Genomic DNA, 26,895 nt, shown 5'->3' with positions numbered 1-26,895 from the left:
CGCGTGACACAAAACTCGAGGCTGTTATCTACCAGTTTTGATGGGGATTTAACTGTTTGTAGCAGTTTAGTGAAAACGAAAATAAAGTGCTCCAGTTATCCACTAATGGTTTCACTTGTCTGTTGCTACCGCTCGATATTCTTCAATTCATTATTCTCCAACCTGGTCAGCTTTCTTTCTTCTAACCTAACACTACACTCACCATATTACTGGAAGAAGATGACTTCAACGCTCATGAACTCACATTCTGTCTGGAATTGATTCTTCGTAGGAAATTATTCATTCACTTTGTTAAATCGAGACAGCATCTTGCAAACTACATACAAAACACAGTTTTGTTTGGTGTAGGTAAAGCGCTGACCAAATTACGAATGAGGTTAAAAGCGCCGAATAGAAGAAGAGACATTGTGCAATAGATGACAGCACATAACTAGTCCCTACAGAAGTACAGTTATCTGTCTGTTCTACAGAACAGGATTCCCTACCCTAATTTGTGGTTTGAAATTGTGAATGTTTATTAGTCGTATGAATTGCTTATCTCACTTTAAGCAAAGTCTGAACACAATATTTTTCTCTGCCTCGTGATGGCTGGGTGTTGTGTGCTGTCCTTAGGTTAGTTAGGTTTAAGTAGTTCTAAGTTCTAGGGGACTTATGACCACAGCAGTTGAGTCCCATAGTGCTCAGAGCCATTTTTTTGAACACAATATTCCTGATATCAATACCATGTCGTAACATTTCTGCAGATGGTATCTGTTCTTTCGTGGATATATATATATATATATATATATATATATATGTGTGTGTGTGTGTGTGTGTGTGTGTTATCAATACCATGTCGTAACATTTCTGCAGATGGTATCTGTTCTTTCGTGGATATATATATATATATATATATATATATATATATATGTGTGTGTGTGTGTGTGTGTGTGTGTGTGTGTGTGTGTGTATGTATAGCTAAGGCTCACTGACCATCTTCTTCTGTGCGGATGCACGGTGCCCGAATTCTTACGAGAATCGGCAAAAAGCCGCGAATAATGAGTATAATGACCAGAGTCACTGTGAATATAGTGTGGGACAATAAGTTGGGATTGTGGGTCTTACGGGAGGCGTGCCAGAGATAAGTCCCTGCAGTCGCACTATCCTCTGTGTCCACGGTGGCTCAGATGGATAGAGTGTGTGCCATGAAAACAGGAGATCCCGAGTTCGAGTCCCGGTCGGTACACACATTGTTAACTGTCCCCGCTGACTTATTTCAACGCCTGTATCATTTCATTGCAATTTCAAATATAATATTGCTACCACTGGATTATTTTCTTTTGCTCTGACTGCATAAAATCATCAGGCCTCTAGTTTCACCCGAATTCTCCTTACACTGCCTCTGAAGAGGTCTCAGAGCTCGGTTATTCTAAATATGAAGTGCTGAAGGATCTCATAGGAACAGGAATGAAGAGAAAAAACAGTTAAGTATTTGATGACTTTATCATTTTTATTAATTTTTATACAAGACAGATAAAGAAGATTTCATAGATGGAAGCTTGTTCAGAGACATTTCAGCCCAGGAGAGCAGCCTTAGCGTGGAGGTGGGCGGCGGCGGCGAGGGCGCCAGGAGCGGCGTATGCCAGGGGAGCGGGTGCGGCGTAAGCCACAGCGGGGGCGGCGTAGGCGTGGGCGGCGTAGGCGGGGGCGGCGTAAGCGTGAGCAGCGTAGGCGTGGGCGGCGTGGGCGGCCAGGGCGGCTGCGCCGTTGACGACGGCGTCACGGGCCTGAGTCTGGGCGACGGCGGTCAGGTGGGCGGCCTTCGTGACGGCGACGTCAGGGGTGTCAGCCAGGTAGCCGTCGGAGCGCACGGCGACGGGGGCGGGGCCGTAGGCGGCGTAGCCGGCGTGCACGGGGGCGGCCACCACCGCGGGGGCGGCGTAGGCCGCGGGGGCGACGACTGCGGCGGGGGCGGCGCCCAGGTAGCCGGGCTTAGCCACGGCGACGGCCAGGATGGCGCTAAGGACGATCTGAAATACAGAAAAATTTCGTCGGAAGGGGCTACATCTTTTCATTTCCTCTTACGGAAAACTGACTTGACGCAAAATTGACAAGTGATTAAATATTAGTGTCTGGCATTGCTAATGAAAGACGGGAAGTTTTTGTACAGTTCTGCGATCACGATGCGTTACACTAATGTGGTCTGTCTAGATCGCATTTTGTTTGTTCAAATGGGTAACGCGTTTCGGCAGACTGCCATCATCAGTTAGTACATCGATTACGTCAAACAGTACACGATCGTACGAAGTAAAAGCTCATATTGGTGTTTGTTCGGAACGATCATGTACTATTTGGAACGATAAGCTCACACTGGTGTTTACTCAGTACGTTTCTGTACCATTTGACGTAATACTGTGCACTTATTTATCTGTCGATGACCGTTTGCCTATACGTGCTATCTATTTGAAGAAATGAAGTGCGATTTAGAAAGATAGTTTTTATGAATATGACATTACTTTGGCTGCACTTACCAGGGTGTTCATGGCTGGGAGGGTTGCTGCTGCTGCTACTGCTGCTGCCGAAATGTGCCTCTGCCTTGGACCGCGACGGTTTATATACACAGGCTGTCCAGCATGCGTCATCTGCATCCGACGTGAAAGTCATGTTCCTCGCGGCCTGACCTTGCGTGAGGTCCTGTGTTGGGCGTTGTCTCTTGACCACCGGGCCTAGTTCCGTGTGGTGCGCCGAGCTGCCGATTCGTGAAAAAAGGTGGACTTCTTGCTGTAGTGCTTGTGATGTTTATTTGCGAAACTTAAGTCACAAAAGGCTCCAGCTGTGTACACAAATACGTTTTAATTGAACCCTTGTTGATGTCTCAAGGATTAAACTTGATCTTCTTTATATCGGGCTTTCCTCTTCCCTGCTATGCAGAGACACACTGCGTACGTATCCTTCGCTACACGCTATTACCATAGTAATACATTTACAGTTACCATCAAAAAGGCTCTGCCATGGATTCATTCAATACATAAATGATTAGCGTACAGGGTACATAGTTTCTGAGAGTACACAACTTACTCTGCAATGTGAAGGAGTTGAGGAATAGAGATTATGCAGAGGATACGCTATTGTGTCAGGCATAGGATATAGTGGATTTTAGTGTTTATTAATTGAGCCTGAGCAGTGGTATACATATCGGTATTAAATATTCGATGTCGATTGTCATGTTTGTCCATACAAGTAAACAAAATCAATCATATTTCTTTGTGGGACCTATTCGTGTTTGTAATAGGAAATTTTGTGGCGCGGTAGACTTCAGACGTTATTTGAGAAGAGCGAGTCAGTATAAATATGATTAAGTTCGCTTCGAAGAAGTCATGGGCAATATGATCTGACCAACTACATCAATCAGCACGACCTGACTTCATTTCCGTGCCAGTCATTTCACATGTCGGCCCCACTGCGAATGCGCGACTATTCAACGACGTAGTCGGTGTGAGTAATACGTCAGTCTTAGCTACGGCAGCTCCTAGCAGGCTGTACGTGTGTGTGTGTGTGTGTGTGTGTGTGTGTGTGTGTAGTGTGTGCGCACGTGTATTTCTCCTTCAGTGCACCATAGCCTATGCTCCTTACAGCTGAAAAGACATGTACTCGAGTAAGAACTACCTACTAGACTTTTAACGTTAAAAGCGTAAATTAACGGATAGAAACGATTTGCAATGGCGCTGTTTTTAGATTGTGGTGATTGTGCGGTGAGTCATTCACCGTCGTAACGGCTGGCTGCTATGTTTCTTGGCGTATCACGAATGTATCGACACGATAATTCGTCAATAAAGTCGCTTCTCAGGTTAACAAATTTTTCCAGTAACGCGCGCACTGAAACGTGACGATTTGGAAATCCCCACAACAGTTTCTGAGAATTCATCGGACACCTGATGTGTTCGCAGATGGCATTTACATTCTATACGTTTGATCAATTTTACTTTCTATTTATTCCCAGTTACTAACGGAAAAACTTGAACATGTAATTCATTGCAGTCTGTAATAACTATCTTCAGGCCTGATTTCAAGAATGCTAACATATCTGACTAAGATACCTGAGCATTGTACAGCCCAAAGATAGGAATTAGCCAAATAGCCATGTCATCTTGCGTAAAAAGTAAAGAAGCGAATAGAACGCAATATAATAGGAAACATGTCATGATCATACGATATTAAAATTAGGTTATAGACTGTAACAGACTCAGTCTTAACGTAACGTTGTAAATGTCTCACATGCTTCCCTTTGCTTTTTACACAACAAGACGTAGGCTATTTGACTTAATTGTGTATTTGCACTGTATCATACTCACATAAGTTGTTTGTGTGCGTTAGCACTTTTTCCTATATTCAGGTTTAAAGATGGAAGTTATGGACCGAATTTATTTGCCTTTTAACGTTTTGTAATTACTGGTTAGACAATATTATTTATTCGTCCAGAGCTGTGCCTACTCAGTAACCATGTTACAACTCGTGGAACTATATATTTCCTACAAAGCAAACAGAATTCAGGAGCAGTTATGATTAGAAAGTATTTTCCAGTTTTCGTTTAATCGATATTGATTTCATCATACTTATATGGCAATGCAAATAAAATATTTCGCAAGATAGTCTGTGATAAGAGGGAAAATATTTGATAACTGCTGGCTAGTCAAACAATATACATTTCACGTGTGCTTCAAGGTACAAACTGAGTACAATGCCAAAGGAACAGGATTTAAAAATGACATCGTTAGAACTAAAAACTAGTTACACTCTTATCAAAAAATAAAATTTATCTGCTTTAATACTAAAGAGTGCATATCTTTGATGTGTCCCTCGATTCGAAACCGGAATCATGAGAAAACTGACATGTTAAGAGTGTGTGGCGCACAGAGGCTGCAGACGACAGTTCTGTATCGCTACTGCAGTGTTATGTCACACCTCGCCGACAGACCGACTGTCTCTCTCCGTCAGTAATGCTCTCTTGCGTTAGTGGAAAACTTGCTACGAAAGTCACAATGGTAGCAGCAGGTTAACCTACCGTTTTAGCAGAACCAAAGTAACAGTATTCGGTGGTGTATAGTTACAGCACTGCTTGAGACGATCGGACTCCTCGTAATACAACAGTCTCTGTGATAAGGAGTAGTGAAGATATGGTATATGTTGTCACACACGTGTAGCATAAAGGTATGGGCTACAAAGTAGCAGAATTTGGAAACGTAATAAGCAGAGTGTTCACCTAAGTTCTTCAACAGAAGAAGCAAAAATGTTCCACTATCTGCATTTGAAACGTCCCCTTTGAACAATTTTACATGTGAAACGTCCACTTAGAACAATTGTACAAGACTGTGCTTAACCTGGCACACAATAATTAGCGCAACGCAATCTGACTATCAAAAATCCCTACAAAACAATGGCCCTGACTAACTTTAACCTATACCTTTTACAAATCACTTACCTCACAAAAATCTTCGCTACTCAAGCTACTGCAAAACAGCGAGCGCCACTACTGCCAGCTAAATAAAAGATTCAAACCACTGAAGGTACTAACTACTGATAGGGATAGTTAGCAAATGAAAGATATTAATAGAGAACAAACAATGTATTTACCTTAATATTCATAATTGACATTCAGTCTTACAGATTATCAAAACTCCGCCATCTCTCTCCACACGTCCACCACTGCTGGCGGCTCACCTCCAACTGCCCAACGCTACGCGCTGTTCACATCCAGCTGTAGCAGTTCATGACAACAATGGCAGACAACAATGCAAACTAGCCACATACTGCACACAGCACAGCCAGTGTTTTTCATATAGAGCGCTACGTGGCATTACCCATATAAAAATCTAAACAGCCTTATGAAACGTCCCCTTTGAACAATTTTACATGTGAAACGTCCACTTAGAACAATTGTACAAGACTGTGCTTAACCTGGCACACAATAATTAGCGCAACGCAATCTGACTATCAAAAATCCCTACAAAACAATGGCCCTGACTAACTTTAACCTATACCTTTTACAAATCACTTACCTCACAAAAATCTTCGCTACTCAAGCTACTGCAAAACAGCGAGCGCCACTACTGCCAGCTAAATAAAAGATTCAAACCACTGAAGGTACTAACTACTGATAGGGATAGTTAGCAAATGAAAGATATTAATAGAGAACAAACAATGTATTTACCTTAATATTCATAATTGACATTCAGTCTTACAGATTATCAAAACTCCGCCATCTCTCTCCACACGTCCACCACTGCTGGCGGCTCACCTCCAACTGCCCAACGCTACGCGCTGTTCACATCCAGCTGTAGCAGTTCATGACAACAATGGCAGACAACAATGCAAACTAGCCACATACTGCACACAGCACAGCCAGTGTTTTTCATATAGAGCGCTACGTGGCATTACCCATATAAAAATCTAAACAGCCTACTTACACATTTACCACCCTCTTCCTCCAAAGTTAAAGGCAGCAAAAATACCTGGAGATGACAGCTAGGTGTACCGTTGATATATTTAGTCCACTTGAAGATGCTGCTGTAAACCCAAAAAGAGTCAGACATAAATAATAACACGAATGAACTTTTATAAAATAATATGTGGGACGCGCTACGTAAGCGAAAACGAATGAGAAACACAGCAAATGAACTCGCAATTGCGAATACGGACTACCATCAGCTCGAACCCGGATTTCCCACTTATCTCGTGCGGCCGCCTTGCCATTTTTTTCCCTTTCTTTTTCCTTTTTTATTTTTTCATTTTGTTCGGTATTGTTCGTTGTGTTTGGTCTGGGCGGACGTCACAAGACGTCCGCTCAGGTTGATCGTTGATTCCTTTACTCAGTTTTTTATTACAGAGGGCGAGCAGGCCTTTGACCTACCAAGCCAGCATACCATTTGGCTATCAGTGTACGACCCACGGTCCGACCCAAACTTCCATATGTCCACATGTCATCAATCGTGCGTCTACGACCTATACTCGTACATCCATTACGTAAATTCCCGTACAGGTCAAAGTTTTACTTGAAAGTCCCTTGCCCAGTATGGGCAGAGAAATGAGACATTGCAGTTTCAGTACGATTCTGATTACGATGCAAAGTTGTTTTGGACATGCATTCGTAATCAAAATAATACAGGCACTGCAGTATCGTATGAATGAGAAAGGCAGACACAATAGTACAACGCCTTACTGGTGCAAACCAACCTCAGGGTTGAACACTAAAGAAGAAGAATAACTTAAAGAAGTGTAGGGAAAGTACGTGAGTCGTGGGTCGTTTACAAACGACGAGAAAGTAAGATCCAGGCAGTAGAAATGCGGTTTCTTAGGTTTGTGATGGCTGTACCAGAGCAGAATGATTAACATACATCGACATTAAGAAGTAATTAAACATTAAAGTAAGAAACAAATTGAAGACAAGAGAAGAAAATGAAGTGAACATCTCGACAGAATGAACTGCAAATGACTACTTTATAAAGTTATAAATTATAATCCAGTAGGTCAACGCTTGCTGGGAATGCCAACAAAGAGACGGGCACAGTAACAGGCTAACGCTTAATACTTGAAGTGCAGGAGAAGAAGTATAGTAATACTCCACGGTTTATGGCAGAACTACGACTTCATCCACTGCCTTGCAGTTGCAACGAATGAGATGGAAGGTTCTTGAACACATTTCGGAAAGGCCTCATAAGTCATAATCGTAATGACACTAGATAGTAGTTCATGGGTACAGCTAGTACGGCAGAAACATTTCGTACGGAATGGATCTATTAGCTACGTGAGTAGTTCCACCGCCTATACATCCTATTGGATGAATTGAAAATTGGCCGCGCGGGACTAGCCGAGCTGTGTAGGGCGCTGCAGCCATGGACTGTGCGGCTGGTCCCGGCGGAGGTTCGAGTCCACCCTCGGGCAAGGGTGTGTGTGTTTGTCCTTAGGATAGTTTAGATTAAGTAGAGTGTAAGCTTAGGGACTGATGACCTTAGCAGTTAAGTCCCATAAGATTTCACACACATTTTGAACAATTGAAAATTTCGTAAGACTGTCGTGGCAGAAAGTTAAAATAAGTGTAAAAGCGAATATTGAATGTGTCTATGAAATAAGAAAAATGTCATCCCGCTTAGTAGCGAGAGTAAATTAATGACTGGTAGCACAAAAGCATTCTCATCTGTCTGCCATATTGTTCATTTGTCACAATGAGTCTGGAAAACTTCCTCTTTTTTGGACAGCAGTTCGTCACATTCAGTATGTGTGTTTGTGCAGAAGCCTACGCGCGTGTCCATACTCAGCAGGTCAACTTTCGGTGTGTGGCAACGTGCACCCTTGGTACCACCATCTTTTCCCCGCTTCTTTATTCCATTCGTGAATGGGGCGTAGGAGGAACCGCTGTAGATAATTCTCCGCTTGAACTGTTAATCTCTCTGGTTAGTTCGTTGTGGTCATTTCACACATTTCCCTTCTGGAGTCCTGCCTACCCGTCTCTTATACGGTGCCTAAAGGATGCTGCTTTCTTGGATGGCTATACAATAACTCAAGCAATCACATTAATTGTTTTATTACGATAAAGTACATTGATGATACTTAACTTTGTATTTACAAGAAGTTGTCGCAAGCGATGGGCGACATGCAAACAGTGAATGTCCTTCACTATATACAATGTCCATGTAAGCATTGGTTATGGATCACTAACAACTGCTCCACGGGTGTCCGTTTTCTACTGTGCCGGTCTGCTAGTACCGGTGTAGTAATGTGCGGCCGAGGCAGGCAGGACCGGCGCTTATATTCTCTTCTTGTAGAGGCTGTAACATTATGTGATTGCCCTACAATTTTAAATCATTCACAGACCGAGCGGTTGCTCGGCAAGAGCTACAGTTAGCAAATAACGTCCTGTGACGTGACGTGTTTATTGTGGAAGCGCCGCCAGAGATGCAGTGAGCTACTGACTGAAAGCCGCTGCGCGAAAGGCGGACAAAAGAAGAACACTTTAACACACTCTTTTGATGTACGTGATATTCTCGATGAACAGTTACTCACTCTTCTGTCTCTTGTAATTTTTGTCGGACACGCATATCTTGCCACCGTATTATTATTGTTCAAAAAATATTATTTTAGTGTAATGTGAAAGTGCCATACTGCATAGCAGTAGATTTATGTGAGAGGCGACGTGTATCTGGAAATGTCAAAGGATGTAAGTTCGTTATCTATTCATAATCATCATCATCTTGGACAGTTTCCAGCCACTGGCTGGGTCTGTCGGGAACACAAGCCTCTCCATCGTGTTCTGTCTTTCCACCATTCCCCCTCTTCCACCTTCGTCCAGTTCTCTCCTCTTCTTATCGCACATTCCTTCACTCCCTTCACCCATCTATCCCTTGCTCTTCCTCTGGGCCTCTTCCCCTCCAGTTGCAGATCAAACATCCTCTTTGGAATTCTTCCCTCATCCATTCTCTTCATGTGTCCATACCACTGCAGTCTTGATTTTTCTATCCTGTCCTGTACTGGTTCCTCCTTTAGTCTTTCCCTCACATACACATTTCGCAATCTGTCTCGTCTTGTTACACCCAACCTGCTCCTCTGGAACTTCATTTCACTAGCCTGTATTCTACTTTTGTCGCTTTTGTGCATTACCCATGTCTCACTTCCGTATGCCAATATGGGGACAAAGTAGGTTCGGTATATAATTCCCTTGGATTTCTGTGGCACCTCCTTGCTCCAAATAAGCCCCCTAATACATTTGTAGAACTGCCCTGCTTTTCTGCACCTTTCATTTATTTCCATTGCGTTTCCCCCCTTACTTTGAATCACTCTTCCCAGGTACTTGAAGTTCTCTACCACTTGTAGTTTTTCCCCTCCACAAGTTATATCCACATTTGGCCTATTCTTCTTCCTTGTTGTGACGATTATTTCACTTTTCTTTGCAGAGAAATGCATTCCATATTGTGCTGCCGTTGCCTCCCATGCATCTAACTGCTCTTACACCTCCTTCTCGCAATTTCCCCATAACATCAGGTCATCGGCAAAAAGCACTGCTTTCATTTTATGATCTCCAATTGCATCTGATACTTGCTGTAGGATTTCATCCATAACAATAATAAACAATAAAGGCGAAAGTGCACTTCCCTGTCGCAGCCCATTTTCCAGCTTGAACCATGCAGGAATTTGTCTCCCATAAGTCCAACCCCTCGTCCAAGTCGTGGGAGATGGGCAACGGCACAAAGTAGGGGACTGCCTATAGGGGCGATGTACAGCGGGGACTTCGTGTGCCCCAGGACCGCTACGGTAGCTGAGAAGGCCCTATGGGAACCCTGAAACGTGACGGCTAACGGGGCTCTGGTGAAGCTGCGATAGGCCTAGCAAGCCAGTAGTGGATAAATCAACTGCTTTCAAAAAGGGGAAAAAAAGGGAACATTCGTTATCTATTGATTGCCTTAAATTCAAAGTTGAATGGATCTTGTGTATGGACTAATTTTTAAGTATCTAAGCTATGTCTCACTACTTCATGACCATATGTATTTTATTTTCTTTTGTTTCTGCAAAGTTTGATGGTTCACAGTCACGAACTGGTTCGTCGAAATCGGACGAAAGTTGCATACGGCGAAATATTTTCTCCGCACCTTAGTCTACTGGTAAATGCATGATAAACTTCGGTCCCTTAGGAAATTCATGTTGAACTACTGAAAAACAATTATATTTTCAATAATCATTTACCCTCCTCTGTAAAGCAACTTCCAACTGATCATACGATTCAACAAGAAACAGACGCACACAGTCGGAGTAAAATTCCTGACCAATGAAATACAATATATATCATTATGTGCTTTTCTCTGCTGTATGTTAATGCAGAAAAGTAAACATATTGTTATAAGGCCGCTCCTGTCGTGGTGCGGTCCCAGTCAGCAGGCTATTGGCTGACGTCCTCTCACAGCCTTCTCTTGCGTTCTTCATCTTCGAGCCGGCGCTTATGGTTACGCCGGAACATCCGTAATGCCCTCGTGCTGTCTAAGCGATCAAGAGACGGATCCCGCCCATCTTCTTTGGATATTCTCTACGTCCTCAATTCATACAACCTGGCAACGGTTCCAAAAAGATGGGCAACACTCAATAAACGATCTTGCAAGGGCTTTTTGAGCGCTTTCTTTCGTCGACGAATTACAGTTCCTTAACCTTCTTCCAGTTAATAACAGCCAGTTATACTCTTACCTTACCTATATAATGACACTCTAGCCTCGGCCAAAAAAAAAAAATTTTAGCCGGCCGGAGTGGCCGAGCGGTTAAAGGCGCTACAGTCTGGAACCGCACGACCGCTACGGTCGCAGGTTGTAATCCTGCCTCGGGCTTGGATGTGTGTCCTTAGGTTAGTTAGGTTTAAGTAGTTCTAAGTTCTAGGGGACTTATGACCACAGCAGTTGAGTCCCATAGTGCTCAGAGTCATTTGAACCATTTTTCTTGAACCAAAAAAATTTTATTTAGTTTCTTCTTTGACGCGTTTCGGCATTACTCCATTTAACTTACGCTCAAGTCCGTTCCCGGTAGCTGAACGTCAATCCTAAAGGCCCGGGTTCGATTCCCAGCTGGGTCGGAGATATTCTCCGCTCAGGAACTGGGTGTTGTGTTGTCCTAATCACCATCATTTCATCCCCATCGACGCGCAAGTCGCCGAAGTGGCGTCAGATCGAAGGACTTGCACTCGGTGAACGGTCTACCCGACGGGAGGCCCTAGTCACACGACATTTACATTTACTTACGCTCAATAGGAGTAAGTTGGATGCGATACTTCGTATCAACAGTGTTCTTATACTGTGACACTGGCATAGTACCGAAACGCGTAAGGAAGAAATAAAATAAACATTTTCGGTCAAGATGACAGTTTCATTATAAGTGCAGAACATGACCGCGACGTTTTACAAAGGCTTCATGCAGTGTGTGTTCTTTTCTTGTAATGTACTGTACGTGGTCACTGCACTTTCGGTCGCTCCGTATGGTTGCTGATAGGTATTACACGGTTAGATGAAGGAGAAACAGGAATTAAAATAGCTGGAATAAATGTAAACAACCTCAGGTACGCAGATGATACGATCCTGTTGGCAGAAAGTAAAGAATTGAGAACACTCTTACTGAAGGTGAAAGACGAAAGTGAAAAGGCCGGTCTTATGCTGAATGTGAAGAAAACGAAAATTATGGCAACTACACCTACCAATTCGTGGGATATAGCAGGAGAAACCATGGAGGTAGTGACCACATTCAGTTATCTCGGTTCCCAAATCTCTGCTGACGGCGACTGCAGCCATGAAATCCGGAGACGCCTGTTGCTCGGTAGACAGGCGATGTCAAACCTTAACAAGGTTATAAGGTCCAGAGATATAACACCAGCAACAAAGATCCGTATTGTGAGGGCTATGGTCTTTCCATTTGTGATGTATGGATGTGAGACCTGGACCATTAGAAAGGCTGAAAGGCGAAGAATTGACTCCTTCGAATTGTGGTGTTGGAGGAAACTTCTTAGAGTTCCATGGACTGCAAAGAGAACCAATAGATCAATATTGGAGCAAATTAAACCAGATTTGTCCCTGGAAGGTCTAATGTTAAAACAAATGCTCACCTACTTTGGGCACACAATGCGAAGGCATGCCTCGCTGGAAAAAGACATTAATGCTGGGGAAGATTGAAGGAACTAGAAGAAGAGGACGTCAGAGGATGAGATGGATCGATGGCATCACAGAAGCAATGTGTTCCAACCTGGAAGGTCTACGGGAGAAAGTGCAAGACAGGAAAAATTGGCGTGATTTGTTTCATGGGGTCACGAAGAGTCGGAACCGACTAAACGAATAGAGAGAAAGAGATTACACGGTTGTTGCTGTCCCACTAGTTTGTCAACAGAAGCGTGACTGGACGTGATTGCTCTCTTCACCTGTTTGCGCATAGTAGGATACGTTTGTTTACACGTAGCATGTTACAGCTATTTGCGCTGAGGATCAATTGCTACTCCCTGTATCAACCGCCAATCCTCCGCAGTTTCTTCTGCATATAGTTACAATGTTGTGCTGTGAGAACGTTGCTAAAGGCAAGACAATGGTCTGCGAAAAGCCTCATGGAGCCTCTGACTTTCTCCGCAACATCATTTATTTGCAAGCAGCACCGGCCCTGTAACAGGCCCTTGGAGTACTCACGTATCGATTGAAGCTAGTGATATCTTAAATCGGAAGGTGCTTTTAAAAGTGCAGGTGCCGCTGCATAGCCTGGAAAGGCCGACGGGCGCTGTTGTGTCCCGTCCTTGTCTCCCAGCGGTGCTGGAATTCAGCGGCCTGCGGTTGACGCAGGGTCACATGCTGAGAACCGTTCACTAACAGAGGCGTCTGACCTACGTCCCGTAGCAGCTGCGCAATGTGTGAGCTGCGGCCCTGAACGGAACTCTGCCTTCGCAAGCCGATACCAGCAGTGGAAAATTTGAAAAATTAAATGATGAAACGCTCCAGTAATCCTCTCCAGCTCAGTTGCGCACCAGCTGTCACACGACGGTCATATTTTCACAGCTGCGAGAGGAATTTTAGAACAATATTAACATAGGATTACTAAGCCCTAGTAAAATTTGCTGCACTTATTGGTATCTCTTTGCGGTCGCTGCCAATCAGTATACAAGAGCGACACATGCTTTTTAGTACCTTCATGGCGAACACAGTTGTTAACAAAGGCTGTCTGTGCGACTCCAACGGTTTCCTGACATTGGTGGTGTGCTTCGTTTCTGATAGTCGGCATATTTGTTTTATTGTTTGCAACTTAGGCGAAATATCAAGCAGTCACAGTTAGGTGATGGCTTAGTTTCTGTCATCTTGGCTCTCGTCTTGTGCTACTGAAATTACAGCAGTATTTTTGGTGCTGATGTTGATTTTGACAGTAACCTACAGGGTGATTTGCTTGAAGAAGCTGATAACGACACAGACAATAGCGAATTTATTGAAGAAAACAACAGCCACAAGGGAGAAAAATATGCTCATTTTGTCCTTCGATCACACGAAGAATAACAACGACATTTTGTAATCACTGATATAGAGTAATTTGTGCATAACACAGAGCTATGTCTTGCTTAGACTGTAATAACAGTGTTTAAAGCAGAGACTCTCTATTAAGTTTGTGTGTAAAATACTCTTGGAGTTGGCACGTAACATAAATTGTGACTTCTTTTCGAATAACATTTTGAGCTGTAAAATTGTCATTATAGAGCATAAAGTAAGACATGTTGTACTTATTTCGTACGTAACATACAACATGAGTTCTAATAACTGTAATTAACTAGTGCATAACCTATAAATTACGACTTCCATTGAGTAAAATTTGGAATGGTAAAATTTACGATGGTTTTGTAGCAATGCAACATTTTCTCCTGTTTAGTGCTCTAGGGTTAAAGACCTACAGATTAGGAAAGCAACAGATAACGGTGAAATTTCTTTATAACTAAAGAGGGATGACATACGTGCAGCTGATTATCGTATGGGATGCGCTACGTGTGGGGAAATGAAAGACGTAGACAGGCAAAAGAGTGGAACGGATGCAGTGCGACCTTAGGTTTGAACACTAAGGAGGAAGAAGAACTTGAATTCTCCTTTCTGATATATTTCTCTGGGTTATGAATAACTCTCGATATACGAAGGCGGTGCATTAAATGAGATGACAACAGTTCTCACTGGTGTATAAAAGACCCTGTTCGACTTGAATTCCATTGTTAGACAGACGGCACAGTCAAACGCCGCCTACAGAAGGAGATAGTTGTGACGCTCCACTTCGATACACAACTGACACATGCAGTATTGGCGAGTGAAACATGAAATGTATTAAGGTGTTTGCGTATAACAATTAACCGCAAGTCATTGTTAGGTAGAGGCAGTATACCGATAAAATGTAATGTCACGTTAAGAGGCGAGATTATGATGCCAGGAATTTGATAAGGCGACAGCAGATGGATGTGACGAGCGGAGGACTTAAGATGGCCAGCACGTCCACCTCACATGGCAACGTGTGCCGTGACAAGTGGCTGATACAAGCCGATCGTTTCCTTCATGCGAGGCACATTGCTCACGTGATCAATATGTTCATTGGTGGCGTATGGATACCATAAACAATATATTGCACTGAAAACGTGTTCTCGATTGCTACCGTGGCAACTCTCACTATCAGACGAGAATAGATTCTAAGTAATGTGCTCGCACCTCCAGTATTCCTACACCGTGTCTTCGCAGTTTGCGGTAAGTGGGTATATCATGTCACACCCACAACGACTAAGGCATCGATGTCATGGAGACACAACTACAGTCACTGTCTTTATAGCGACACTACCACCCAAGACAAGATAATGCAGTTACTTGTTAGAATTTTTTTATCTAACATGGTGAAGAAGATGAAGTATTAGGTGGAAAATACAGATTCCAGTAATTACAGCTACATTATTAAGGTTATAACACACATATGCATTGTCTCCTTCAAACACTGGAAGCAAAAAGAGTGAATGCTGGATTTCCGACAGTTCCACATCGTACCAATTCTCCTAAGTTTCATGACAAGGAATTTTTTGTTTCTTTACAAGAAAACAGGACTGAGACAAAGAAATATTCTTTGAATCACTGGAACATCTTAGTGGTAAATTAGTAAATTTTTTTACTGGTTCAAAGCCAAAATTAGTATTATTGTAACCAACACACTGAATTCTTTGAACGTTCTTTTCATAAATACTTTAACGTGTTTGTAAACAAAGATTACCGTTCTTTTTACGAAGCCATTCAGTTCAGTATCAAGTGAGTAGTCTCCCTCATCGTGTTTACAAGAAGAAATTGTCTTCTTTACACATCTCCACAGCCGAGAGTAAGCTGCAAGAAATTTTCATCCTCAGTGTATGTCATGTAAGTGCACCATAGTCATGTGTGATTTCTCGAACCTGACCACAGAGACTCATTGCGTGAGGGACCGGCAGTGGTTCAGTGACGATGACGGTAAGTGTGGAGGTGGCCTTCATGATAATTGAGAATAGGCCGTTTTCAACAGTTATCGCTCTTCATTTTATTTTATTTACGTAATCATCTGCATATTATCAGCCATACCACTAAGTTGCACAACGCATCTTTACGCTCGTTCAGACGAAAGAGATGCGTCTTTATACACCAAGGAATTAAGGGAAACAGTGTCACTATTTGTATATACCGGGTGGATAAAATAAAAGCTGTCAGGATAATATTTATAAGACTAACGCAGAAACTGTCCCTGTTAATGATCAGGAGAACTGTCCATTACAGAAAACGCTGGAAACCGAGATTTCGATGCACTAGTCACGAGTAAGAAGAGCAGACGTCTTTAGTGACCAGTGGGATGCAACACAAAATTATGCTCATGATAAGCCAGCCCGTGTTTATTGTCGACAGCTATGCGAAGGACATTTTGTGGAAAACGTGTACGGAACCCTTTAAACAGGAGTTTACGGGTGAAACTGTTTTGCCAAAACCTCCAGCAACGAAAGCAAGGAAAAACAAGGTAGCCAAATGGCTCGAGATGGTCCCTGTAGCGAATAAAAACTATAATTATACGAAAAGAGTTCTAACATGAGAAAATATTGCTAGTCTGAAGTGAAGCCTTTGAGAAAGTCTGTTCGTCAGTGCCGGTGAAAATTAAGAGCTGGTCGTGTCGAAACATTATCAAAATGGAGTTGTATCTGCATCCTTACAAATTTCCTGCTGTGCCGGAGTTAATATGTTCAGGCGAACTTCTGCGTTTTCTGCTCGTGGTTTCTGAATGAAATGGAACGAGGACTGTTGGATATTCAGTTTATCATGTCATCAGCTGAGGCCGTTACGCACCAGAAATTCAATTTATATTAAAAATGAAATTCCTCCAGCTGCATTTAAGGTGTCGATTTTATTTTGGCAACTTGTTACAACGTTGTAACAACGTTATCTTCACACACGGAGCACGTCCATATCTCACCACTGACTTCTGGTATCAGCCGCACGCAGTTGACGTCAACAAGTGTATGGGCCTGAAGTTGACGTTGTTACAACGTTGAAACTAGTTGCCGAAATAAAATCGACACCTTAAATACAGCTGGGGGACTTTCTAGATTTTTAATATAAATTTATACTATCTGACGTCCTACTGTCCTTCTTTTGAACTATGGATGTACGAAGAGCAAATCATTTGGATTACTCTGTATTTCAGGAAGACCCTCGAAAACGGACGACAGCCATTAGATTGAATCTAGTGACTAGACGGCGTCTCTATTTCCCCTTTTAATTGCGGATGGATTGCTGCACAGTATTACTTGCTCGTGTGCCGCTGCCAGAGGTGAAAGTACCGAAGAAACAGGTAGTGATGATTCTTCGGAGCGCATCTTGGTGAGCTGCCAAGCCTGGCGGTGTCGACGGCCCCTGGAGCGGCAGCTGGCCGCCGACCTTGTCCAGCGCGCGGCGCTGCTTGGAATGAATACCAGCCTCACCTCGCGCTACTGGGAACTGGTCCAGGAAGCCAGGTGTCACGCCGACAACGGATTACTCACCCTGGCATTCTCTCCGCCTTTTACGAACCTTGCTTCCGGCACTTTCATTTCTGTCAAACTCTAAAAACACGTGGCTTCTGGGTAGGCCGCCCGTACTTCCCTAAATTTTGTATCGTCTCTATTTGTGACAACCAGAATACAAATGAAAACCATTCATCACCATATAACGTCGACAAAAGTCGTACTTAAAGTTAAAACATCACATGTACCACAATAATCGTGAATTGAAAGGGAAACAATGAGCTTTCGTGTAAATTTAACATATGTGAATGTACGTTTCGCGTCTTTGATAGCCAAGCGACGATTTTTATGTGTATGTATAGACACACAGATGTACCCTCGCGGATATTCCGACGCTGCCATTCCTTGTCACTCTAGAAAAACGTGATCCAAACGCAGCCGACAGCTTTAAGCTGTTAGCCACATTCGTAGGACGATGATTAGAGTTTAAGGTCCCGTAATGAAGGTCCACCAATGACCATATTGTGATTGGTCAAAGTCGTCATAGCAGCCTCTCAGTCTATGCGCTCAAGAAGTGGTAGCTAATAAACTGTTGTTTTAGGCAAATCTCTGTAAGGGTTGTAGGGATTATTTTTGTACTGTGGTTATCTATTTGTGGTGCCATCTACTTATTTATAAATGATACGTGTTACATCTACATCTACAGCTACATCTACATCATACACTATGTGATCAAAAGTATCCGGACAACCCCAAAAACATACGTTATTCGTATTAGGTGGAGTGTGCTGCCACCTAATGTCAGGTACTCCATATCAGAGACTTCAGTAGTCATTAGACATCGTGAGAGTGCAGAGTGGGTGACTCCGCAGAACTCAAGGACTTCGAACGTGGCCAGGTGATTGGGTGCCACTTGTCTCATACATCTGTACGCGAGATTTCCACACTCCTGAACATCTCTAGGTCCACTGTTTCCGAAGTAATACTGGAGTGGAAACTTGAAGTGACACGTACAGCACAAAAGCGTGCAGGCCGACCTCGTCTGTTGACTGACAGAGACCGCCGACCGTTGAAGAGGATCGTAATGAGTAATAGGTAGACATCTACCCAGAATGAGATTTTCACTCTGCAGCGGAGTGTACGCTGATATGAAACTTCCTGGCAGATTAAAACTGTGTGCCCGACCGAGACTCGAACTCGGGACCTTTGCCTTTCGCGGGTAAGTGCTCTATCATCTGAGCTACCGAAGCACAACCCACGCCCGGTCCTCACAGCTTTACTTCTGCCAGTATCTCGTCTCCTACCTTCCAAACTTTACAGAAGCTCTCCTGCGAACCTTGCAGAACTAGCACTCCTGAAAGAAAGGATACTGCGGAGACATGGCTTAGCCACAGCCTGGGGATGTTTCCAGAATGAGATTTTCACTCTGCAGCGGAGTGTGTGCTGATATGAAACTTCCTGGCAGATTAAAACTGTGTGCCCGACCGAGACTCGAACTCGGGACCTTTGCCTTTCGCGGGCAAGTGCTCTACCATCTGAGCTACCGAGCTGTGAGGACCGGTCATGAGTCGTGCTTCGGTAGCTCAGATGGTAGAGCACTTGCCCGCGAAAGGCAAAGGTCCCGAGTTCGAGTCTCGGTCGGGCACACAGTTTCAATCTGCCAGGTAGACATCTATCCAGACCCCCGCAGCCGGTAAAGTCATGGCGGCGACACTCTGGGACTATGAAGAAGTTATTCCATTTGATGTCCTCTTCCATGGTCCAACGATCAACTCTGAAGTGTATTATGGCACCCTCACGCAATTGGAGGAACGACTTCAGCGTAATCGCCACCATAAAAATGCAAACGAACTTCTCCTTCTCTATGACAATGCAAGGCCTCATACGTGTCAGCCCACTCGAGATGAACTCACAAAACTTAATTGGACCCTTCCTTATAATCCACTCTACAGACCGGACCTCTCGTCTTCCGACTGCCGTCTGTTTTGGCCAATGAAGGATGCATTCCGCGGGAAGCATTACGTGGATGACGGGGAGGTTACTGATGCAGCAAGGCGTTGGTTCCGACGTCGACCTGTAAAGTGGTACAATGTGCGCATACAGACCCAGTGACGTAGCATGTGAAAGTTGCTGGATTTGGACGGGTTACTGCTGTAACGAAAATATAAGATCTGAAGATGGTTCTGAATGAACCGAAACCGGTCATATGAATAATTAAAAAAAAATTTTTTTTTGCAATCAAGACGGATTTTAAGCAACATTATAAAATCACTGATTGCTGTTATCCCATAAGACATTATGTCTGTTTTTGCAAAAAAAAAAAAAAAAAAAAACAGACCCAGCAAGGTCGTTCAAATGGCTCTGAGCACTATGGGACTCAACATCTTAGGTCATAAGTCCCCTAGAACTTAGAACTACTTAAACCTAACTAACCTAAGGGAATCACACACACCCATGCTCGAGGCAGCATTCGAACCTGTGACCGTAGCAGTCCCGCGGTTCCGGACTGCAGCGCCAGAACCGCACGGCCACCGCGGCCGGCCACTAAGGTCGCATAAGGGTCGTAGCATTGAAGGGAGAACACATTGAAAATAATGTTTTATAGTCAAAAGAATGGCGAATAATATGGTGTATTGGAATCGAGAATAAAACGAACCTGCTTACAGAAAAAGTGTGTTGCATTACTTATTGAATTCCCCTTGTACTAGTGCTCTCCTTCAGAGATGAACTACAGATTACTAGATTTCTCCCAATGTATCGAAGTAGACCATTCGCCTTGCCCACGACCGACCGGATGTGCTCGTTCCATTTCTTGTCACTTTGCGACGTCACGGCTAGATATTTAATCGCTTTAAGTGTCATGACAAGCAGTTACTACTAATACTGTATTATAACACAACTGTTTTCCTACTCCTCAGCGTTAACTAAAATTTACTCATATTTACAGGAAGCTGCTGTTCATCGAACAGAATAAAAAATATTTCCAAGTGATCATTTATCGTCCTACAGACAGTCAAGGACGACAATTCCTCATACACCATGCCGTCATCCGTCAACAGTCGCAGTATTATTTCAACAAATACGGCAATGAGCCACTTCGTTAGGCACTTTTATTTATGCCAAGACGCGTTTCGAACTTTCACCCATCTTCATTTGCCGGGCTACATGGTGGATACTGCGCTGTTTTTGTGCCATATGCAAAGAAAATGTTTTTTTGCGACTTTCATAAATGCGAAAAACTGGAGCAACGACAAGCAGGATAGAAAGGCATCTGCAGAACACAAACTGAAGTCGATGTTTTAGCAAAGGGCTAACTCAATGTTACACATGTACTACGCCAACTGAAGGTGGGTAAAAGCTCGAAACACATAATGGTATCAATAAAAATAGATAAAAATTAGCTGGTTGCTGTATTTCTTAAAATAATATAAGCCGTAGCTAAGGAGCTCAACAACCAGTAAAATTTAGAATCTAATGTAAATACCTAGCAAATGCTGCTAACCGTATCCATCAGATCGTTTCTGTACATAGGAAACAAGACTGGTCACTTTCCTGGGGCCCACCTGACGATACGTTTGTCTCCGATGAGCACTCGTCGCAAAACACAACGTATTGGGTTCTATTACTTAAAACCACTCAGTTCACCGTTTACGTTCAAAAGTATGAAATTTCTTATTTAACTCATAACTAATCTGAAAGACAATATTTCTTTTATTTGATGCTTTACACTCTATCGGTTACTTACAATTACAATGAAACTCTTCTTCTTGTTTTACTTTCGCTCTCCTTCTGTCACCAGCAGTCAATATACTCATGACTTCTACCCTGCATTACTGCAACGTAATATTTATTTCGTCTCTTAATATTCGTTATTCCACATGGAACTAAAAGCCGTTTACTTAAGGCGATCGTGCGTACACGGTACCATAACTCATTTTCATATGACACAAATATTTATTCTCAATTTTAGATCTGAAGCTCGTGCCACTTCTCCATGTTTTAAATCCTCTCTCCTGTACTGGTAGCTAAAACTGACCTCAATAATGTCGTAGACTTTACAAACGTCTAGTATTTGTAGAGGGGAGTGAACAAGGACTGGTCTGAATAGCAACTCATGTCCGGAAGCGTACAGTCTCCGTTCTAGGACGCTTTCAGTGAAGAAGTTTAACTGACTCACTTCTGCTTCATGTCTGAATTAGGTGTAACGCCGTACAATTATTAGGTAAAAATTGGAAAGGAAATATAACGAAACATTATTTATCAGTTAAGTTCACTTAAACAGTACATATTTATATTATTCTGAAAGAAAGAAGAACCCAGCATACTTTACTTAGAGAACAGTACTGATTACAACAGTGGTTCGAAGTGGCGACCACAAAAGTTGTTACAGACATAGTTCTTACGAAGCACGTTCTGGTACACACTCTCCATTCCACCACGTACTTTTCATTTTCTAGTGCAGCGGCCAGATTTTCCTCTGTCTCTATAGCAGTCCCGTGAGTTAAACTTTGCATATGACTCCACGAGAAGTAGTCCATAGGAGTTAAATCCAATGACCCATTCGAATTGCTACCTAATAATGGTACGGTGTCACGCCTACTTCAGTTCTTCAAGGAGAAGTGGATGAGTGAAACCTGTGAATTGAAACCGCCGTAGAACGGAAACAGTACGTTTGCGGACATAGGTTACTGTTCAAAATATGTACATCAGAACTCCTGAAGATAGACGTTCACTGTGGATATTGTATCACAGACACAGTCCAGTTGATAGTTCGTAGATGTCACTAAACCTATCCAAAGATTTAAACAACAATGCATGAGCAGCGCCTATTAGACGGAGAGAGCCCGACAGCCGATCAGTTCCAGTCATTCCACGATGAAGGCCAGGAAGGAGGTACACGGCTCGCGTTGTCTGTAATTCAACAACGCCTAGGCTGTCAAAACCGGAGTTCGATCGCGTCCGCATTGTTACTTTGTACCAGAAAGGGCTCACAACAAGGAAAGTGTCCAGGCATCTAGGAGTGAAACAAAGTAATGATGTTTGGACATGGAGGAGATATAGAGAGACAGGAACTGTCGATGACATGCCTCGCCCAGGCCGCCCAAGGTCTACTAGTGCAGTGAATGACCGCTACCTGCGGATTATGGCTCGGAGGAACACTGACAGCATCGCCACCATGCTGAATAATGCTTATGGTGCAGCGACAGGACGTCGTGTTACGACTCAAACTGTGCGCAATACGCTTCATGATGCGCAACTTCACTCCCGACGTCCATGGCGAGGACCATCTTTGCAGCCACGACACCATACAACACGGTACAGATGGGTCCAACAACATATCGAATGAACTGCTCAGGATTGGCATCACGTTCTGTTCACCGATGATTGTCGCGTATGCCTTCAAACAGACAATAGTCGCAGACGTGTTTGGAGGCAACTTGATACTGTTCAGCGACTGCAGCAAGGTGGAGGTTCCCTGATGTTTAGGGGTGGCATTATGTGGGGCCGACGTACGCCGCTGGTGGTCATGGAAGGCGGCGTAACGGCTGTGCGATACGTGAATGCCATTCTCCGACGGACAGTGGAACCATATCGACAGCATATTGGCGAGGCATTTGTCTCCATGGGCGACAATTCGCTCCCCAATCTTGTACATCTTGTGAATGACTTCCTTCAGGGTAACGAAATCGCTCGATTAGAGTGGCCAGCATGTTTTCCAGACGTGAACCCTATCGAAAATGACTAGGATAGACTGAAAAGAGCTGTTTATGGACGACGTGACCCACCAACCACTCTGAGGGTCTACGCCGAATCGCCGATGAGTAGTGGGACAATCTAGACCAACAGTGCATTGATGAACTTGTGGATAGTATGCCACGGCGAATACAAGCACGCATCAATGCAAGAGGAAGCGCTACAGGGTATTGGAGGTGCTGGTGTGTTCAGCAATCTGGACCAACACCTCTGAAGGTCTCGCTGTATGCTGGTACAACATGCAATGTGTGGTTTTCATAAAAAAAGGGAGCAAATGATGTTTATGTTGATCTCTATTAAAATTTTCTGTACAGGTTCGGGAACTCTCGGAAGCGACGTGATGCAAACCGTTTATTGATGTGTGTATGGTGTATTCATTCCTTCTGCAAGTACTGGAAGTTCTGACTTTCCGAACGCTCTGTAAAGTGCGTCAAATTATTTAAATTATTTTTATGATCCAGGTCATTACGTGAAGTTCCTCTGCACGTCACATACTCAGGGATTTGTAAGCGTTTACAAACTAGTAAACATGTAACTAGGCTGCATAGGTTTTTATATTGGTAACGCCACGTAGCGCTCTGTATGAAAATCACTGGCTGTGCTGTGTGCAGTCTGTGGCTGGTTGGCATTGTTGTAATATTCGCTTTTGTAGTGTTGGGCAGTTCGATGTGAACAGCGCGTAGCGTTGCGCATCTGGAGGTGAGCCGCCAGCAGTGGTGGATGTGGGGAGAGAGATGGCGGAGTTATATATATATATATATATATATATATATATATATATATATATATATATATATATATATGGATTATGAATCAAATGACGCTGCCCCTACACCACGGGTCTTTTAAACACTATTAAGGTAAATACATTGTTTGTTCTCTATCAAAATCTTTCATTTGCGAACTATGCCTATCAGGAGTTAGTGCCTTCAGTAGTTTGAATCTTTTATTCAGCTGGCAGTATTGGCGCACGCTGTATTGCAGTAGTTTGAGTAACGAAGATTTTTGTGACGTAAGTGATTCATGAAAGGTATAGGTTATTGTTAGTCAGGGCCATTCTTTTGTAGGGATTTTTGAAAGTCAGATTGCGTTCCGTTGAAAATATTGTGTGTCAGTTTAAGCACAGTCATTTATAATTTTTCTAAGGGGACGTTTCATAAACTGTGTTCTCTTTTACGCTGAATGATGTTCATAAAACAATCTATGATCAGTGTACAGCATTCTGAATCTATGTGTATTGTTATCTTGGATTAAGCTGTATAGATTTCCAAATTAACTTTGCTCTCAGTTGTCATGGACACCCCTTATGTGCATTTCATGCGAACAACGGGCCGCGGCCGCTGTCTCTGTTGTTTTATTTCATACGTGCTTCATCTTTGTAGTATCGGCGTAAGAATATGCTTCCTAACTCTATATTAGTTTACAGAATTTTTGTTCAGATCTGGAGGGGTGAATATGCATATTCTGTCTCTATGGAAACTGTAGACAATTCTGATAGTTAAACAGACAGTATAAAAAAAATGGAAAGTACAACACAAGACAGTTTCATTGCCATAGTTTATTATTAATATTGTATAATATATACATTATTCACAAAGGAACGTTGTTCAGGATGACATTTCAGCCCAGCAGAGCAGCCTTAGCGTGGAGGTGGGCAGCAGCGGCGAGAGCGCCAGGGGCGGCGTAGGCAGCGGGGGCGGCGTAGGCAGCGTGTGCGGCGTAAGCCACGGCAGCGGGAGCTGCGTACGCCACAGCGGGGGCGGCGTAAGCGTGGGCGGCGTAGGCGTGGGCGGCGTGGGCGGCCAGGGCGGCGGCGCCGTTGACGACGGCGTCACGGGCCTGGGTCTGGGCGACGGCGGTCAGGTGGGCGGCCTTCGTGACGGCAACGTCAGGGGTGTCAGCCAGGTAGCCGTCGGAGCGCACGGCGACGGGGGCGGGGCCGTAGGCGGCGTAGCCGGCGTGCACGGGGGCGGCCACCACCGCAGGGGCGGCGTAGGCCGCGGGGGCGACGACTGCGGCGGGGGCGGCGCCCAGGTAGCCGGGCTTAGCCACGGCCACGGCCAGGACGGCGCTCAGGACGATCTGAAATTCGTAAAAGTATCGTTAGGCAGTGCTTTACTACTCAGTTAATTCCCTAAATCAGAAGTCCTCCATACGGAGGTACCCAGTTCGTTGATCCAGTGAATTATGACGGTCTACACACAGCGCTAGCTGTACGTACCAGGGTGTTCATGGCTGAGGGAGTTGTTGCTGCTGCTACTGCTGCTGCCGAAATGTGCCTCTGCTGTGTTGGGCATGGCTTTTATACACGGCCGGACCAGCGCGCGTCACCTGACGTGAAAGGAGCGCTCCTCACGCCGTGGCCTTGCGTGAGGTCCCGTGCTGGGCGTTGTCTCGTACCCGGCGGATTTGTTCCGCACGCTGCACTGACCTAGAGGTTCTCCTGAACGGACGAGGTTTCAATACACCCCATGTTCTACGTATCTCTGCTGACGTTCTGATCCAAGTGTGATATTTGCTCGACTAATACGTCACGATGGCGGAATAGAGTACGACGTGTGGTGGTGCTGTGTTGCCTGGCATTCAGTGTTTCAATGTAAGAACCTCTTAATAAGTATGTATGAAAGAATGACGTCCGCCTCCGTAGCGTTACCACCTACCACGCTAGGGGCCGGTGTTCGATTCCCGGCAGGGGACTGGATGTTGTGTGTCCTTCATCATCATTTTCATGATTCGTCCCCATTACGGTCGGAGCAAGGCAATATCAAACCACCTCCGTTAGGACCTTGCCTAGTCGGCAGTGCGGGTCTCCCGCACAGTCCTTTACACCCTGTCAAGGAGTATGGGACCTCATCCTCATCATCATCGTAATGGAAAAAAGGGTCAGTATGCAGCATCTAGTTGTGCTCGACCAATGAAAACGAAATTATGTCGATGTGAAAATCCTGCAAACAAAATAATAAGTTAAGCAAAATAGAGCAATCGCGAATGTTGACGTACTTCATTAGCCACGTCGTATAGCTTAATGTAATATCTGGTATCGTTTCGCATTTCGTCCATAAGTCAGTAAGAAATTCCGTTTGCAGTGTCCCGCATGTAGCCTGTAATAACACCATTGTTACCTGAACTGAATCAAATCTACATCTACATTTACATGGATACCCTGCAAATCACATGTAAGTGCCTGGCAGAGGGTTTATCGAACCACCTTCACAATTCTCTATTATTCCAATGTCGTTTAGCGCGCGGAAGGAATGAACACCTATATCTTTCCGTCCGAACTTGGATTTCCCTTATTTTCTCGTGGCGATCGTTAATCCCTATGTAGGTCGGTGTCAACAAAATATTTTCGCATTTGGCGGAGAAAGCGGAATTTCGTGAGGACATTCCGTCGCAACGAAAAACGCCTTACTTTTAATGGTGTCCAGCCCAAATCCTGTATCATTTCTGTGACACTCTCTCCCATATTTCACGATAACACATAACGTGCTGCCTTTCATTCAACTTTTTCGATGTACTCCGTCAGTGCTATCTGGTAAGGATCCCACTTTTCACAGCAGTATTCTAAAAGAGGACGGACAATCGTAGTGTAGGCATTCTCCTTAGTAGGTCTGTTACATGTTCTAAGTGTCCTGCCAATAAAAAGC

At 43.9% G+C, this 26,895-nt stretch overlaps 1 protein-coding gene across 3 annotated transcripts; it reads right to left on the bottom strand.

The window, feature by feature from the left end:
• Positions 1-1,468: 1,468 nt before the first annotated feature.
• LOC126177027 (cuticle protein 16.5-like) lies at positions 1,469-25,614 on the bottom strand. Of its 3 annotated transcripts, none has more exons than XM_049924259.1 (2): positions 25,470-25,523; positions 1,469-2,009 (listed from the first exon to the last, which is right to left on the bottom strand). In XM_049924259.1, the coding sequence occupies exons 1-2, from the start codon at positions 25,479-25,481 to the stop codon at positions 1,554-1,556; spliced, it is 468 nt and encodes a 155-aa protein (XP_049780216.1). In that variant the 5' UTR covers positions 25,482-25,523; the 3' UTR covers positions 1,469-1,553. The 3 variants fall into 3 exon arrangements, 2 of the variants coding, with proteins under 2 accessions (XP_049780216.1, XP_049780215.1); XM_049924258.1 differs by lacking the exon at positions 25,470-25,523 and adding an exon at positions 2,511-2,663; XR_007535738.1 differs by lacking the exon at positions 1,469-2,009 and adding an exon at positions 25,168-25,330 and having other exon boundaries at positions 25,470-25,614.
• Between the last annotated feature and the right edge of the window lie 1,281 nt (positions 25,615-26,895).

The sequence above is a fragment of the Schistocerca cancellata genome, chromosome 3 (genome assembly GCF_023864275.1).
Source record: "Schistocerca cancellata isolate TAMUIC-IGC-003103 chromosome 3, iqSchCanc2.1, whole genome shotgun sequence".
Classification (NCBI taxonomy): Eukaryota; Metazoa; Arthropoda; class Insecta; order Orthoptera; family Acrididae; genus Schistocerca; species Schistocerca cancellata.
Note: the sequence above shows the minus strand (reverse complement) of the source record. Positions and strands in the feature narration are given on the sequence as shown.

Excerpts from the sequence above, each read along its gene's own strand:
- LOC126177027 (XM_049924258.1), bottom strand. The coding sequence starts at position 2,627 with ATGCAGATGACGCATGCTGGACAGCCTGTGTATATAAACCGTCGCGGT. Across the intron at positions 2,010-2,510 it reads TCCCAGCCATGAACACCCTG|ATCGTCCTTAGCGCCATCCT; the intron begins GTAAGTGCAGCC and ends TCTGTATTTCAG.